The sequence below is a fragment of the Mauremys mutica genome, chromosome 2, assembly GCF_020497125.1.
Source record: "Mauremys mutica isolate MM-2020 ecotype Southern chromosome 2, ASM2049712v1, whole genome shotgun sequence".
NCBI classification, from domain to species: Eukaryota; Metazoa; Chordata; order Testudines; family Geoemydidae; genus Mauremys; species Mauremys mutica.
The window spans coordinates 49,881,388-49,898,772 of record NC_059073.1 but is presented as its reverse complement, the minus strand read 5'-3'; the positions used below and the strand labels follow the sequence as shown (position 1 = coordinate 49,898,772).

Genomic DNA, 17,385 nt, shown 5'->3' with positions numbered 1-17,385 from the left:
AAAACAATGTTTTGGTTGACCTGATGTGAATTTCTTTCTTTCTGATTGACAAAAATTTGAGATTATGATTTTTTTTGTCACAATTCCAAGACAGAACAAATTCGGAAATCTTGAAAATTGTCATGTGATGGGCAAACCATTTCCTATTTAACTCTTTTGAAACTCACTGCCTTCAGGTTATGCCCTAAGACACTGAAGGCAATGAGATTGCACAGATGTAATTGATGAGAACTTGGTAAGAAATGCTAATGGCATTAAATAAAGAATAGAATCTAATTTGCTTTTTGGCTCTGGAGGTCTAACAGGAGTATAAAGAAGTAAAAACTTTGTATCTACACTCAAGTCCATAAATATGTCTCTGAATACACCTAAGGAACAGCCATTTTTACATAGTCGACCAAATATCAGATCATCCAATTTAATTTTTTAAGATCATGTTGCTCACTTTGTAATTGTTTTCCATGTTATCCATTCTGTGCAGCTGCAGCACTTTAATATAAAATGATGTCATGTTCAGCTAAAGTATTTTTTAGATCAGTGAGTCAAATCTAAACATTCTGGGTTATATTTCAGAGAAATCCATTTTGTTAGTGATCATAACGATTCCAGAAATGAACTGAGTATTTCATGAAGCAGACCTATACGTTTAGTGATCTCTAATTTAAAGTCTGAGATATTGCATGAGTCAAAGGACACTTCTTGGCCTTCAAAATATATCTGTCTTAAATGCTGTCATGCATTAAATTATCACCATATTTCAGGATTGTAAACAATTCCTCTAAAACCAAGAGCTATCCACAAGCAAAACATGATAAATAAAAGAAACTACAACAAAACATTCAGTAATATGAAGCTGAAAAACAATTCCATGGCTTATCTACAGCTTGTCCCTTTGTACCCCTGTAGTCCGTTAATTTACATACAGCTCCTGGCAGCTTATCCTGGCTAAAGGGTCTTTTAGATGTTGTTCTTGCCCAAGGGCTTCATGACAATTGGCTATTGATCAGTCAAATACATTCTGCAGACATCACCGAAAAAACATATTCAAAAGACTTTTTAGTGGTGCCAGAAAATACACTGTTCCTTTCTTACTGTGAATTTTCCTTTCCCCGCTGCTATTTGGTAATGCCTATTTGTGCTGTACAGCAGAGGCCACAAAATTGGTACTTGCAAGTCTTTCAACAAGGAAAAAGGATGAGTGGCAGGAAAGAAAATCTCTTACTTTGGAAAAAGTATTGATTTAATACAGAGCTCTCTGATATGAAGGTCCTAGTGATGTCTGTGCTTCATTTACAATCTATTTATAGGGGGAATACATAGCCCCACCAGTACATCAAGGCAGATTCTTCCAAGAAGTGTCCTCATCATGAGATTATCTTTTCTTCTTCCTTGAATTCGCACATCGTATTTTTAAAGTGTGGCAGATTGCTTGGCTGATATAATCTTTGACAGGATGCAGCTGGTGATGCTAGTATTAGTGTATTGAAAAGTGCAGCCAGCCTTCCCTGATGATCCAGTAATTTTTTTTCTCTGCTATTTTCTATCCTCTGGCACTAGCAATGATTGAAGCAATTGACCGACTGAGCCAGTGCTTCAGGACATAAAATAACAAAGGGGAAAAAATAAAAAAGGGGGTGATGGCTAGCTATTATAGTGTACAGAAAACAACCATATGGGCTAGCAGTGACTAGGTTTGATTATCCCATAGCATAATTGATGTAAATGTAGAATCCAAGGCAAATGCCCAGATGCACTGAGAATTTTCCAGTTAACTGAATACACTGGTAGGCTGCTGCTATAGTCACATACAAATTACTGGCCTGATCCAGCAAGGGCCTGAACCTCTCCCATGCACTAAGATATGCTGAGCATTCTCAGGTTCTAATGAAGCTGGGGGTGCTTGATGCCCTGCTGGGTCAGGTTTGAAAAGAGATTCTAAAACTAGGGGTATATCTTGTAAAAGCTGTCAGAGCTGGTCAGGTTATTTATACATAACAATATCAGTGCATTATTGGCATGATTAAAAATAGCAAAACTCAAGCTCTCAAACTATATTCCTAAAGCTCAAGTGTGCAAGATGATAAGGAATACTCTGATTGTACTAAGCCTTTAAAGAATGAAAGATTCTGCCTCCTGGAGAAAAGGTTTAGCTGTAGTCAGGAATTGTTAGAACACAAAGGAGAGCAAAGCCCAAAACAGGGAATACATTGTGGTTTAAGGGGCACTGTCAATAATGTGAGGTAATGGGTGCACTAAAAAAAAGTTCATTCCAATTTCAGAAATATTACCATTTTCAATGATGTTTTCTGTATCTAAAATGGGGACTAACTGTAGAATTGGGTAATATCTTTAGAACTAGAATGAACTTTTAAAATGAAACCAGTGTATGTTTACATAAAATATCAAAACCCACACATTCGCAGAGTCCAATAATATTATTCATGTTTTCATCTAAAAATGTTTCAGTAAAAAATTGTGTTTGCAAGAGGTAAAGGAACAGATCATCCCTATTATGAATCCAATTTCTAGCTTTGAGATGTTACTATAGCTAGTGGTGAGGAGAAACCGTTGGTCCTGTTCCTATAGGTCACACTGGACTAGCTTCACAAGGGAGACTTAGGCATCTAAAGGGGCAGCTAGCTGCTTAAGTCCAACATCTAGGTGTCACTGGCATTCACAAAACCTCTGCTTAGCTGTCACTTAACCCTGTAGGCACTTAAAGTCCCATAAGGGCTTAAGTTTCTGCTGGTAAAGTCCCTTATGCACATACATGTGTGTTGGTGGATATGTACAAATCCACCTAACCCCTGGTGGGATTAAGATTAGATAGGCAAGGGATTATCTCGCACCTGTGAGGCCAAATCCCACAGGTGTGCTTAGAATATGTCTAACCCCCCCCCCCCACAAAACACAGCGCAGGAGGAGATGCTGTCCTCCTTATACCCAACAGCCTAGTGGTTGGAGCTCTTCTCAGGAATGGGAGAGATCCAGATTCAGATCCCTACTCCTTCTGATTTGTATCAGAGGGGTAGGCATGTTAGTCTGGATCTGTAAAAGCGGCAAAGAGTCCTGTGGCACCTTATAGACCACAGGACTGATTTGGAGAAGGAACTTGAACCCAAGTCTCCCACCTGCCAAAGGAGTGCCCTATAAGGATTCTGGGGTGGGTCTTTCTCATTCTCCTATTGAAGCTGTTCCTCTTTGCATAAACAATTAAATATTCATTGGGCCAGAGATTGTGAGAATGACCCTATAGCACACTTGTTAAGGCACTCACTTGGAAGGGTGGAGACTTGGGTAAAAATCCTGCCTATAGATCAGGCAGACTCTGGATTTGAACCTTCATTAAGCACATTCCAAGGGAGGAAAGAGTCCTGTGGCACCTTATAGACTAACAGACGTATTGGAGCATGAGCTTTCATGGGTGAATACCCACTTCGTCGGATGCATGTAGTGGAAATTTCCAGAGGCAGGTATATATAAGCAAGCAAGAATCAGGCTGGAGATAACGAGGTTAGTTCAATCAGGGAGGATGAGGCCCTCTTCTAGCAGTTGAGGTGTGAACACCCAGGGAGGAGAAACTGCTTTTGTAGTTGTCTAGCCATTCAGTCTTCGTTTAATCCTGAGCTGATGGTGTCAAATTTGCAGATGAACTGAAGCTCAGCAGTTTCTCTTTGAAGTCTGGTCCTGAAGTTTTTTGCTGCAGGATGGCTACCTTCAATCTCCCTGGACATACAATAGCAGATTTATAATGTTCTCCTACAGGTTTTTGTATATTGCCATTCCTAATATCTGATTTGAGTCTATTTATCCTTTTACATAGGGACTGTCCAGTTTGGCCGATGTACATAGCAGAGGGGCATTGCTGGCATATGATGGCGTATATTATATTGGTGGACGTGCAGATGAATGAACCGGTGATGGTGTGGCTGATCTGGTTAGATCCTGTGATGGTGTCGCTGGTGTAGATATGTGGGCAGAGTTGGCATCGAGGTTTGTTGCATGGATTGGTTCCTGAGTTAGAGTTACTATGGTGCGGTGTGTAGTTACTGGTGAGAATATGCTTCAGGTTGTCGGGTTGTCTGTGGGGGACAACTGGCCTGCCACCTAAGGTCTGTGAAAGTGAGGAATCATTGTCCAGGATGGGTTGTAGATCCCTGATGATGTGTTGGAGGGGTTTTAGCTGGGGACTATATGTGATGGTCAGTGGAGTTCTGTTGGTTTCTTTCCTGGGCTTGTCTTGCAGAAGGAGGCTTCTGGATACACATCTGGCTCTGTTGATCTGTTTCCTTATTTCCTCGTGCAGGTATCGAGGTATTGAGAATGCTTGGTGAAGATTTTGTAGGTGTTGGTCTCTGTCTGAGGGGTTGGAGCAGATGCGGTTGCACCTTAGTGCTTGGCTGTAGACAATGGATCGTGTGGTGTGTCCGGGCTGAAAGCTGGAGGCATGAAGGTAGGCATAACAGTCGGTGGGTTTTCGGTATAGGGTGGTGTTAATGTGACCATCACTTATTTGCACCGTGGTGTCTAGGAAGTGGACCTCCCGTGTAGATTGGTCCAGGCTGAGGTTGATGGTGGGGTGGAGGCTGTTGAAATCCTGGTGGAATTTTTCCAGAGTCTCCTTCCCATGGGTCCAGATGATGATGTCATCAATGTAGCATAGGTAGAGAAGGGGTGTGAGTGGACAAGAACTGAGGAAGCGTTGTTCTGGGTCAGGCATAAAAATGTTGGCATATTGTGGGGCTATGCGGGTGCCATATTGTGGGTGCCACTGATCTGGAGGTATATATTGTCCTCAAATTTGAAATAGTTGTGTGTGAGGATAAAGGCACAGAGCTGAGCAACCAGTTGTGCTGTGGCATCATCAGGGATACTGTTCTTGACAGCTTGTATTCCATCTGTGTGTGGGATGTTTGTGTAGAGATCCTCTACATCCATGGTGGCTAGGATGGTGTTTTCTGGAAGGTCACCAATGCATTGTAGTTTTCTCAGGATATCAGTGGTGTCATGGAGGTAGCTGGGAGTGCTGATGGCATAGGGTCTGAGTAGAGAGTCCACATATCCAGACAGTCCTTCAGTGAGAGTGCCAATGCCCGAGATGATGGGGTGTCCAGGATTTCTGGGTTTGTGGATCTTGGGTAGTAGATAGAATAACCCTTGTCAGGGCTCTAAGGGTATGTTGAGTTCTGGTGTTAGTGTGGGGAGTGTCCTGAGTAGATGGTGCAGTTTCTTAGTGTATTCCTCAGTAGGATCAGAGGGAACTGGCCTGTAGAATTTGATATTGGAGAGTTGTCTGGCGCCCTCCTTTTGGTAGTCAGACCTGTTCATAATGACAACAGCACCTTCTTTATCAGTCTCTTTGATTATAATGTCAGGGTTGTTTCTGAGGCTGTGGATGGCATTGCGTTCTGCACGACTTAGGTTATGAGGCAAGCGATATTATTTTTCCACAATTTCTGCCTGTGCACGTTGGCAGAAGCATTCTATGCATAGGTCCAAACTGTCATTTCGACCCTCAGGAGGAGTCCATGTGGAGTTCTTCTTCTTGTGCTGTTGGTGGGAGGGTATCTGTGTATCAATGCACTGTGTGCTAACCACTGGATTATTGGATATGAGGCGCTGGGGAGGGGGTAGTTTCACAAGAAAGGGCTGACCTAGCTTAGGTGTACAATTCCAGGAGAAGATTCCGTTCCCTCCAACCCAGAGTTACGTGCCTAACTCCCATTGAGGGGTGGGACTTAAACTTGTATTAACTAGATGGAAAAATGGGCCTAAAGAGTCAAAGATGTGAACATGACCCTGTCACTACTTAAAATTGCAACATGAACAAGTTTTGGGGTTTGGAATGCAGAGGTCTCTGCCTGTTTAGTGCCATGGCAAACATACTATTACAAATCCTTTAACCCTTTTATTAAAGATACAGAAAGAAGTAAAAACAGTTAAAGCATTTGGAAAGTAAAGTATTAAGGCGTTCAATATAACAACATTCCTTGTTCCCTTTCCCATTAGCTGTAGAGAGTCTTTAGAAAGAATGTCCCCCCAACCCCCCGCCTTTGTTTGACAGTCTCTTAGATAGTAATAACTGGCCTTTTGGGGAAAGAGAAAAGGAGTTATTTGAGATGGGCTAGAGCTGTCATGGTGGCGGCTGTTGTTAAAGTCTAATCCAATTTTCTAGAAGGCAGAACAAGACAAACACACACAAAAGGGCGGAAAAAAGAACAGTAATGATAGAAAATGCAGCTTCTGTCTCTGGTATTGACTCTCACTTGCAAACTCACTGTTGGAGAAACACAGGCATAGCACACAGTTTTATCACCCACTCCGAGACTTGAAAACTTACCCTAGCTAGCCTGACACTAGTATATTATTACATTTAGCTGCCTTTTTGGTCACAGGCTTACAGCAGTGTTGCAAAACATACAGTTTTGGCTGACTAAGCCAGGCTCTTATTAGACACAAGGAAAAAGGAGAGAGATAGGAAAAAGAAGAAATAAAGTATGGAAGGAAAAGGACACATGGGTGGAGGGAGGAGAGACAAAGTCTTACCCCCAGATGGTGTTTGGGATTTAACTGGAACCAGTGGAGACAGTTGTCATGTGGGTCCTTCTCTCTGGCCTGATTTTGTCAGAACATCTCTCAGGTTTAGGATGAAGTTCTGGGGTCTCAGGAGATGATGAGCATGGCAGCCATAATGGTGAAGCTTGCTTCCTTATCTTCTTTAAATTAGCCACCATCTGTGTTCATCTGTCTGTTCATCTTTTCTCCCAAAAGTCTCTTTCTGAGGACCCCAAAAGGGAGTGGTGGTTGGAATAATATTTTATTTACCAATTAGGTCCGTTTTGTGACACATCAGTTTTGATTTATTGATTTGTTTCAGGCCCACACTACTTTTGTTTACTAGGCATGATCTCAACACAGTCCTTGAGTTATGTTAGTAAGCCTTTTTGTTTTGATTAATTCAATCTTTGTCTCCCTTTTTTACCTTTTCCCATCAACACTTGTTCCTGTGATATTTTTATAAACTTTCACTCGCTGTTCACAATTAAGATAATAGGATAAATATGTAGGGCCAAACAGGCCAGACACCACTCCACAGCATTTCCTTCTGGCTAGTTTAGGCAGCTCCTTGCTCAGTGTGCAAGGTTGAGTAAATCTGCTGAAAATAGTCCACAACTGGCTATTATAAAAGGCATAATGTAAATTACTAATTGTATCTGTAGCCTTTGTTTTTGTAGAATACTGACTACTGGAGACTGCACTGGGCCATTACATTCAGGCAGTTCTAGGAGCTGCATTGATCCAAAGTTCTAGATGAAGTGAGCTACATATGCTGAGTTGGTCAAGTTTAAACATTTTCCAAGTTTGTTTATTCATTCATTCTGTTTGCTTGACCTTTATTGTCCTTTTCTGTATAGAGATATAAAGAGAGCTTGATAGGGCTTGCTGCTGCAATATGGAAGGCATATAAAACATGAACCTGAGGTCATCCTACAAACTCTTTTTAAAGTTTTGTAACTTTTGTGTGCTTTAAAAGCATTATTGAAGTAATATCCGGAAGGGTTTTCTGGCATTATGGAATTTACTATAATAACTGCAAGTCACTTTATAAGATGAAGGCCCAACAGATTGGTATTGTTTGCCTGGTTTTTCAACCCAAGGAAGAAGTATTTAAGAGATTTGTGGATCTTGGAGAAAAAAACTGAAATCTGTACCACAGAGGTTAAATAGCCTCTTTGGGCTCTATTTTCAAATGTTTGTGCTGTTTAGGACTGTGTTTGAAAACAGAACCAAAGGGCAGAAATTGATCCTGAACAGCACACCCTACATAGGATTAGGCACATGTAGGATCTTCTATAAACTAGTGAGAGTATGTGAGGCTATTTCTGCACTCTGCAGAAATTAGAAGTCAGAAAATGTAGAACTCTAACTGGTTGAGCTTATATTTTACAGTATAGTGCAGGGGTTGGCAACCTTTCAGAAGCGGTGTGCCGAGTCTTCATTTATTCACTCTAATTTAAGGTTTCACGTGCCAGTAATACATTTTAATGTTTTTAGAAGGTCTTTCTATAAGTCTATAATATATAATTAAACTATTGTTGTATGTAAAGTAAATAAGGGTTTTAAAAATGTTTAAGAAGCTTCATTTAAAATTCAATTAAAATGCAGAACTCCCCAGACCGGTGGCCAGGACCCGGACAGTGTGAGTGCCACTGAAAATCAGCTTGTGTGCCGCCTCTGGCACGCGTGCCATAGGTTGCCTACCCCTGGTATAGTGGGTGACCCTATTGAAGACAATGGAAGTTTTATCATTGACTTCAAAAGGGCCAAGTTTAGACGGGCTGTCTCTGTATATCAGAATGAATTTCTATATGATAGCACAGGTCAACATTTTCCATAAAAAATTTGATGTAATTTAAATTTCTATTCAAAATGTTCTGTTTTTAATGAGGTGCGGGGAGAGGAAAAAATATTTTTCTTTCATAAGTGATGAACTCATGGCTGCAAAACCTCGTGTGGGTCATTCTTATGTTAGTAATCCAACTATCTTCAATGGAATTACTTGTACTGAGCAAGGTTTATTCAGAAAAGTAAGGGTCTCTAGCACTGGCTCTAAGGCTTAAGTAAGGTGAGATACCCATGGGAAAGGATGTATAAAGCATATATTTATAGTCACTCAGGGCTGCAAAACAACAGACTTTAAAGTTGTGGTACATTCATGTGAAGAAAAGCTATTACTGGTGCAGAGCGGTATCTGACCCTTCCTGGAATTTGGGAGGTGTAATTTTGTGGAGGGAAATTTCCATATTCAGGTGGAGAAAGAGACTGATATATTTTTTTTTAAAGTGTCTGAGAGTGACCAGGAGTTTAGAATGTTCTAATAAGTCCCGGGTGATGGATTAATGTTCTAAAGAGCAGGTAATGAGCCCAGAAGTATATGATGAATTCCTTTATCACTGTATGTACACACCAAATATGTAGTAGTGATTACCATGTGATAAATTGATTGACAAGCCTTCTGAATAATAAAATCATCATGCTAATAGACAATAGTGAAACCACCATATAAAATTAGAGGATTAGCATATGGGAGCATACAGAAACATGCATGGTAATGTATATGGGAATACTATATATAAATAATTTCAAAAATTCATAATGGGTATGTCCACACTGGGGGTGGGGAGGGGGAAGTGTGTTAACTTGGGTTCAAACAGCAGTGAAGACGCAGCAGCTCTGCTTTTAACTCAGGTTAGCAGCTGGAATTCAAGTCTATAAGGGAGCCTGCATTGGCATTTGCGCTGCTAATCTGAGTGCCAGGGAAATATTTTTATTCCTGCAGAAATATTTAAGGAGAACATTGACTGGTGGGCACCTGTTCTTGATATAAATAATGCACAGATTTTCCACTCAGGTTAGGCTACTGGTATTATCAATCCACTTCACAAAAAAGGGGATAGGAGAAACCTGGGGAATTATTCCCCAATCAGTTTATTGGACATTGCTTTAAAAATTTTCACCAGATATTTTTCGGGAACATTAGAGGACTGGGCAGAAAAAATAAATTATTTGCTCAGGAAGCAGCTGGTTTCTGAAATGGCCACTCAATTACAGATAATTGTATTATTCATTCTTATTTAATCTACAAATATGTGCCTCCTAAGGATGAGGGGGAACTGTATGCAGCTTTTATTGATAATAGAACTGGAAGGGACCTTGAAAGGTCATTGAGTCCAGCCCCCTGCCTTCACAAGCAGGACCAAGTACTGATTTTTGCCCCAGACCCCTTAAATGGCCCCCTGAAGGATTGAACTCACAACCTTGGGTTTAGCAGGCTAATGCTCAAACCACTGAGCTATCCCTCCCCCTAAATAAAATCATCCTTTGATTCTATTGAAAGGGACCATCTGTGGGGTAAATTGGAGATACCTGGAATAGATCTGCAGGTTTTTCTTGTTTGTTTTTGTTTTTAAGAGCTCTTCGCAGACATACAGTGGCCAAGATTAGAATAGGTCTGAGTGGGCAATTAACAGATTCCATCTCATTTACAAAGGTGGTTTGGCAGGACTGCTTCCTTGCCCTTTTCTTTTTAACTTCTATATCCATTATGTTTTAGCATTAAACGGGGATCAGTATTTTCCCTCCTAAAATCCATGAATCTCCCTGTCTGTCGTATTATATGTGGAAAATATGGTTCTATTATCGCAACCACTAGTGGGATTAAAGCATTTATTAAATTAATTTGGTTTATACTGCCAATGGGAGGGCCTCTAGATAAATTATTTAAATTCCAAAGTAATTTTCTTTAGTCAGAGCCAGAGGTTGCATAAATAGAGAATCAATTGGCAATATATTGAACAAGTTAGCGCTTTCCCCTACCTGAGTATCTGGTTCTTACAGAATGGTTTGTGAATGAATAGAAAGATTCCCATTGGCTTCCTTGGGCTTTGGGTTAGCCCCTAACTAGTGACATCATTCACTGTAGCTATAATCGACTAAGAATATTTCACCCACTCACTTTTCTGCTGCTTCTGTCATTTGTATTAAGTTTTAAAATTTTGAATAATTTCTTCTGCTCTTTTGTTTTAGGTTTGGACGTGGTGATTCAAATGCTTCTCCTCCAAACAGCTGAGCCAACATTTAATAATATCACACAAGTAAGTTTAAAAGCTCAAGGTGTGATATGTTTAGAATGAAGAGGCAGATCCTCAGTTAAAGTCAATAGAGCTATGACAGTTTACATCAGTTGATGCCCTGGACTGCTCAAAAGGAATTAGACCTGAACAAGATTGTGATGAGAGAAGTAGTAATTTCTCCCCTTGGCTCACTGCATGCTAACAAGTTAACTAGGAATACCAGGTAGGATACAAATGTCTGTAGAAATCAGTATTTTTACATTTGTCTGGGAAAAAAATGCAAAGTGAAGCAGAAAGTGAGTGAAAGCTGTTGTCAGTTCATCCACCTGCTAATGCATGTTGGTATTGCTTGCAGCTATATTTTGTGACAGCACAAGCATTTACAATAGTTTCCCAGTCACAACAAAGATACTTGCTTTTGCTTTTTTTGGCATGCAAACACGTTGTTAGAAGAGGCCTGTTTAAAAAGCTGCACAGAGTCCTTTTAAAATACATTTCCCTGAATCACTCAGCAGACATGCTCTTTTTTAGCATCACAGGGATCTGTGTAGGCTGCATATAGGAGGCCAAATTCTATGCTCAACTTTCAGAAGTTACAGCTCAGAAGACACTACCCAGGCAGAGTGAGGTCTAAGGTGCCTTTAAGATCTATTTGTGCCATTCGGATTCTGCATTGTTCCAGGGGCTAGTGCACCCTTGCCTACTTTCAAATAAGTTGTTCCACAATCTGTAACAGCCAGAGAGCAGTAGGGATACTCCTCTTTATTCCTCCAGCCATGGCCCCAGCATGCCTCTATTCAGGGGCTGAAAGAGAATTGGACTCAAGCTTAACTTTGCTTCTGTCCTGGGGGAATACCCCAGGGAGACCTTATGGACCACTTACACCACAAAAGTGGTGTAAATGAGCTACAGGAGGGGCAGGTATCTGGCACTAGATACTGTTGGAGTTAAAGCAGGATTTAAAATAAAGCTTGGACAAAGTGAAATATTTCAGCAAATGAATAAATCAGTTGGTCTTACCTCCCTGGAAATTAATGTTGTATTCAATATAAAGCCCTAGAACAGGCCTGCACAACATGCAGCCCCCGGGCCACATGCAGCCCATATGGGCTCACTGTGCAGCCCGTGGGCAAGCAGCGGGGTGGGGCTGCTGGTTTTGTCCTCTGCCCAGGGGGGGCCCCGCCTCTCAGCCCCACGCATGCTGTGCTCCAACCGCCCTAACGGCCAGAACCGCATGTTTCTCCGTCTCCCACTTCCCCAGCCTGGCATACAGCAGGTGCGTCACTTCTGGGGCCTGCTGAGTCGGGAAGCGCTGGGCACGAGGCAGAGCCGCTAAGTGCCGAGCAAGGGGAGGGGCGCCTGGCCTGGGCTCGAGCTGCAGCTCGGAGGGGTTGGGGGGACTGGGCAGATACCCCCCCCCCATGACGGATACTGCACTGGTTGGTCCCAGGGTGGCCTCCGTGGGGGGCGGGGGGGTGAACTGTCTGTGGGCAGCCAGGAAATCCCGGAGGGAGGGGGGTGTGTGTGCGTATGTGTGTGTGTTGCACCTGCCCTGCCCTGACTGCTGCCCCCTTCCCTGGGCTAGGGACCTTCCCCCTCCCCAGCCCCTATCACACGGTCCCCCCTCCCCCCCTGGGCTCCCTGTGGCCTCTGTGTTTGTGTGTTGGACAGTCACATCCAATCCCTTCACACTGTCCCCTTTTCCCCTCCCCTTAGTTCATGGAGGGATGACGAGCTGAGCGGGTGGGCAGTGGCAGCGAGGCTTTATACTTTGGGGGGGGGGGAGTTGTTTCCACGGGGCCAGGCGGCACTGGGGCAGGGAATGTGTTGGGAGGGGGGTGTTTCAGCGGGGCCAGGGGGGTTTGGCCTTCAGCTGTTTTCTTTAGAGTAATATGGCCCTCACTGCTTTACGAGTTGTGCAGGCCTGCCCTAGAAGGAATTAGATTGATTATTTGTCTTGCCAATGAACAACAGCTCTGTGTGTGTGTGTGTGTGTGTGTGTGTGTGTGTGTGTGTGTGACATACACATGTATACAGAACCACAGCCAATACTGTGATATCATATCAGAGCCGATCTTCAGTTGATGAATATACACCTCTTAAGCCAGTGATATATGCAAATCTGAGAAGGGAGCAAGTGTTATTAGCAGTAAAATGGCAGGAAGTTTGACCCTGGCCAAACTTTACTTAGCAAAAAAGAGAGAACTTAATTTTCAAGTTCTGATTATCCATTAGTCTGCACAGGAACAATTATTTATTCAGCAAACCTAAAATAAAAGAGCTACAAGTGTGTGTATAGAGGGGGATGCAGACATACTGGAAGGAATTAGATCCTATTTCCTTGTCACCAAACATGCAACTGACTCAGTACAGTGATGCTGTATTTATACTAGCTTCACAGAGAACAGAATCCAGCTCATTCTTTCAAAATTGCATCAATTACAGCTGCTGACAAGGGCTCTGATTCAGCAAGGTTTTTCAGCATCGAATGGCTAGAGGCATTCTATATGCTCCGTCACACCAAATCCTGAGCATAGTCACCTGACGTGCAAAACGTCACATTCTCACAAAGATCTGGCCTTCCTTTAGTCGCTCATCATACTCAAAAGTGGCATTGCATGCTTTACAGCCATGTCGCCAGGATGGACAAAAATGCCCCAGCATTCCAACCTCTCAAATTCTCCATCAATGAGCAAAAGGGAGTACATGGTAACCCTACCTGGCATTGTCTCCGGGGCTGCCCCAAAAATTTATGGATTTTCAGGATTGAGCTGGATCTGAAAAACTTCACTACACGATGTCTAGAGTCATCAACTGTGGTCATTTTGGGTGGAGCAATGGTCCTCATTAGACTATGTATATTTGTAAAGTCTTGAAGTCAGTGTTTCTCAAACTGGGGGTCACAAGGATATTGTGGGGTGTCTTGCCAACCTCACTTCTGCACTGCCTTCACAGCTGGCTGGAGAGTGGTGGCTGCTGGCCAAGTGCCCAGTTCTAAAGGTAGCACCACCGCCAGAAGCAGCACAAAAGTAAGGGTGGCAATACCACAACTGATCCTACACTAGTCAGATTTCACAGGGGAGACCAGATTTCACAGTCCGTGACACACATTTCCTGGCTCTGAATTTGGTAGGGCCCTAACCTAACAGCTAAAACTAGAATTGTGTATGTGAAAGTGAGAACCATGTGGGGCACTGGGAAACTGAGTCAAGTAGATAGAAAAATGACTCAGTTTAATATTAGTATTCTTGGAGTGAGCAAACTGAGATGGACTGGATGTGGAAGACTTCATTCAGACAGTATAACAATATTTTATTCAGGAAGACAAGATGATACTGATGCAGATGGAGCTGGACTACTTAACAAAAAGGCAACTTGAGTGCTACAGGAATGGAAACTAGTTGACTTACAAAATTTATAAGAGAACATTTTGTTACAAATCATGCTAAAGTGACTGTTAACCAGTGTTACACACCTAAACAGATCATGATAAACAGGTAATCATAGAACTGAGGGACAAATAGACAATGGTGAAAGATTCATTAAGCGGTGCAGTACGTATCACCTGTGTATTGGGGGGGGGAACTCTTCAGTATCAGGAATCAAAAACTAACATGGAAGTCAAATGATGGAATTACTGAGAAAAATTGGATCACATACAGAAAAGAATAGGACAAGAGATAACATAAGAAAACCATGGAGAAATATGTTGCTGTCATGGAAACGGACTATAACAGAGCAAGAACAGGCATTTAACAGCTGGAGGTTGAAAGACTGGGTTACCATGTGTCACAAAGCACAAGAACATCTAATAATAGTAAAAGTGAAGCATGTGCTTGAATACTTTGCTGGATTGGGGGTCATAAAACCTAAATTTACTAATGAGTTGAACTTCAAGACCCCTTTTTCCCATTAGTGTGAAATACCCATTTCCCACAGACAGTAAACAACATTTGGGGAGAGCCCCCTCACCAATGTACACTGTGAAAGGTTCCCCCCAGGGTGCCACCTGGAAGTGTGGTACCACTGAGCTCTCTGACTCACCAGCCTGGGATCCCTCTCAGCACTGTGCTGCTCTAAGCTATAGACTGCTCCCAGACCTAAACTTCCACCAGAATTCATTCAGGCAGGGACACACCCAGTTGCAGTTACATGCAGGCTTTGGCCAGCCACTGCAGGAACCAACAATAGAGAGGCTACAGCCAAAATATCCCCCAACCCAGGTCTTAAGAACTGAATCGTCCTGCCCTGATAGAAACCCTGACCAGTATGAATTTATTACCCAGTTTGCCTCTCCTTCAATGTGGAGAGGAATATGCACAATACACGTGTGTTAAATCAAGCTGAGATTTTCCCCAGACACTTCAGTCGAAGGCACACTGGTTTAGATTATAACACAAAACAGGTTTATTAACTAAAACAAGATAGATTTTAAGTGACTTATAGCAAACAGATCAAAGCAGATTACCCAGCAAACAAACAAAACTGCAAACTAAGCCAAAAATATTAGATAGATTGGATATGAATTAGCAAACTCTTACCCTGGCTGATGATACAAGCAGTTCACCAGGTTTCCGTACATAGGCTAGAAATCCTTTTAGCCTGGGACCGACACTTTTCCAAGTCCAATCTTTGTTCCTCAGGTGTTTCCAGGAGCTCTCTTGTGTGAGGCATGAGGCCCCTTGATGATGTCACACCCCACCTTATACAGCTTTAACATATGGCAGGAACCCCTTGTTCCAAAATCAGTTCCCTGCCCAGTTTGTGGAAAAATACAGGTACCCAAAATGGAGATCAGTGTTTTGTGGTCTGGTCACATGTCCTTGCATGTCCTGCTGAGTCATAGCAGTCATTACTTATAGGCTGTCTGGAGCATTGTCAGGAAGGCTCACCAGGTGGGGGATAAGCTTATCCTAAGGCCTATTGTTTTCCCTAATGGCCCATTACCCTGAATAGGCCCTTCACAATCAGCTGTCTAGGCTGGAAGCATTTTGCCTAGGAGGTGTCACGCAAGTGTAACCACATCTGAAACACAGATACATCATCAATATTTATAACTTCAGATACAAAAATGATAGATGCATACAAATAGGATAATCATATTAATCAAATCATAATTTTTCCATGACACCTTACGTGACTCATCTTGTACAAATTGCATCATTATGATGTCATAATTATATCATAATAATACAACCATAAAGAATATGGGATGCAGTGTCACAATAAAACCTAAATCTGCTAATGAGTTGACCTTCAAGACCCTTTTTTCCCATTACTGTGAAATACCCATTTCTCACAGACAGTAAAAAAATCATGGGGCACCCTCCCCCAATGTACACAATTTAATAAATTATTTAAAATGAAATCACAAAGTAGTTCCTACTTAGCTACTAAAAACATTTATGTTGATTACACAACTGTTATGGCATAAAATATTCATAGTGCATTTTATAATTCAGTCTGGTTACTATATAATGTTTAAGCAACCACATTTATTTTACTCTAATAAATATCATACAACATTAGCTTTACTAACAAAAACAGTAGTTCTACTCTAACATTTTCTCCTTTTCTAAAGTCACATTGTTTGGTCCTCAAGGTGCATGGAATGGGAATACTCTGAGGCAGAGGCGGCTCCAGGCCCCAGCACGCCAAGCGCGTGCTTGGGGCAGCATGCCGCGGGGGGCGCTCTGCCGGTCGCCGGGAGGGTGGTAGGCGGCTCCGGTGGACCTCCCGCAGGTGTGCCTGCGGAGGGTCCACTGGTCCCGTGGCTTCGGTGGAGCTGTGGGACCAGTGTACCCTCCACAGGCACACCTGCGGGAGGTCCACCGGAGGCGTGGGACCGGCAACCGGCAGAGCGCCCCCTGCAGCATGCCGCCGTGCTCGGGGCGGCGAAATGTCTAGAGCCACCCCTGCTCTGAGGTTAGTGAACTCAACTTCTGGGATAGGGAAGCATTTTCTCTTTGGTTGCTCCATTGGAACTGGTAGTGGGTGGAGTCAGTGCACTCATGTCCAAGGTGTTGGATATCTATCAGGTCATGTGGTTATAGCACAGCATCACAATTGAGGATATCTGAGTTGTCCCTTGCTCTGCCACAGACTGGTAAGGTGACTTTGGCAAACTATTTAACTTCTTTGTGCTTCAGTTTTCTAACCTGTAAATTAGGGATAATAATACAATCCATAAAATAATACAATCCATAAAGAGCAACAAAGAGTCCTGTGGCACCTTAAAGACTAACAGAGGTTTTGGAGCATAAGCTTTCGTGGGTGTAAACATGCATCTGACGAAATGGGTATTCATCCATGAAAGCTTATGCTCCAATACGTCTGTTAGTCTTTAAGGTGCCACGGGACTCTTAGTCTGGGTCGGTAAAAATAAACAAACATGGCTACTCCTGTGATACTGAATACAATCCATATGTACCTCACAGAGGTGTTGTGAGGCTTAATCAGGTAGGACTAGATTATTATAAGCTCTAATACTGCCACAAAGGGCAGTTGAGGGGGGTAAGACCACTCTCAGCAGCCCACACTAGAGTAACTCCCCACTTAACATCCTCTTGCTTAACATTGTTTCGATCTTACGTCCCTGCTCAATTACAGAACATGCTCCATTTAAAGTTGTGCAATGTTCCTCTATAGCGTCGTTTGGCTGCCTGCTTTGTGCACAGCAGGCAGCCCCCCTATCTTCAATATCTTCATTAACGATCTGGAGGATGGTGTGGACTGCACCCTTAGCAAGTTT

The 17,385-nt window shown here is 42.6% G+C and overlaps 1 protein-coding gene across 1 annotated transcript in view; it reads left to right on the top strand.

Moving 5' to 3' along the window:
• Positions 1–17,385, top strand: part of CNBD1 (cyclic nucleotide binding domain containing 1) — a 291,253-nt gene that overhangs the window by 239,034 nt on the left and 34,834 nt on the right. The window contains exon 11 of the mRNA XM_045006943.1: positions 10,588–10,655. Coding sequence (XP_044862878.1) covers positions 10,588–10,655 — 68 coding nt within the window. The remainder of the gene's footprint in view (positions 1–10,587; positions 10,656–17,385) is intronic.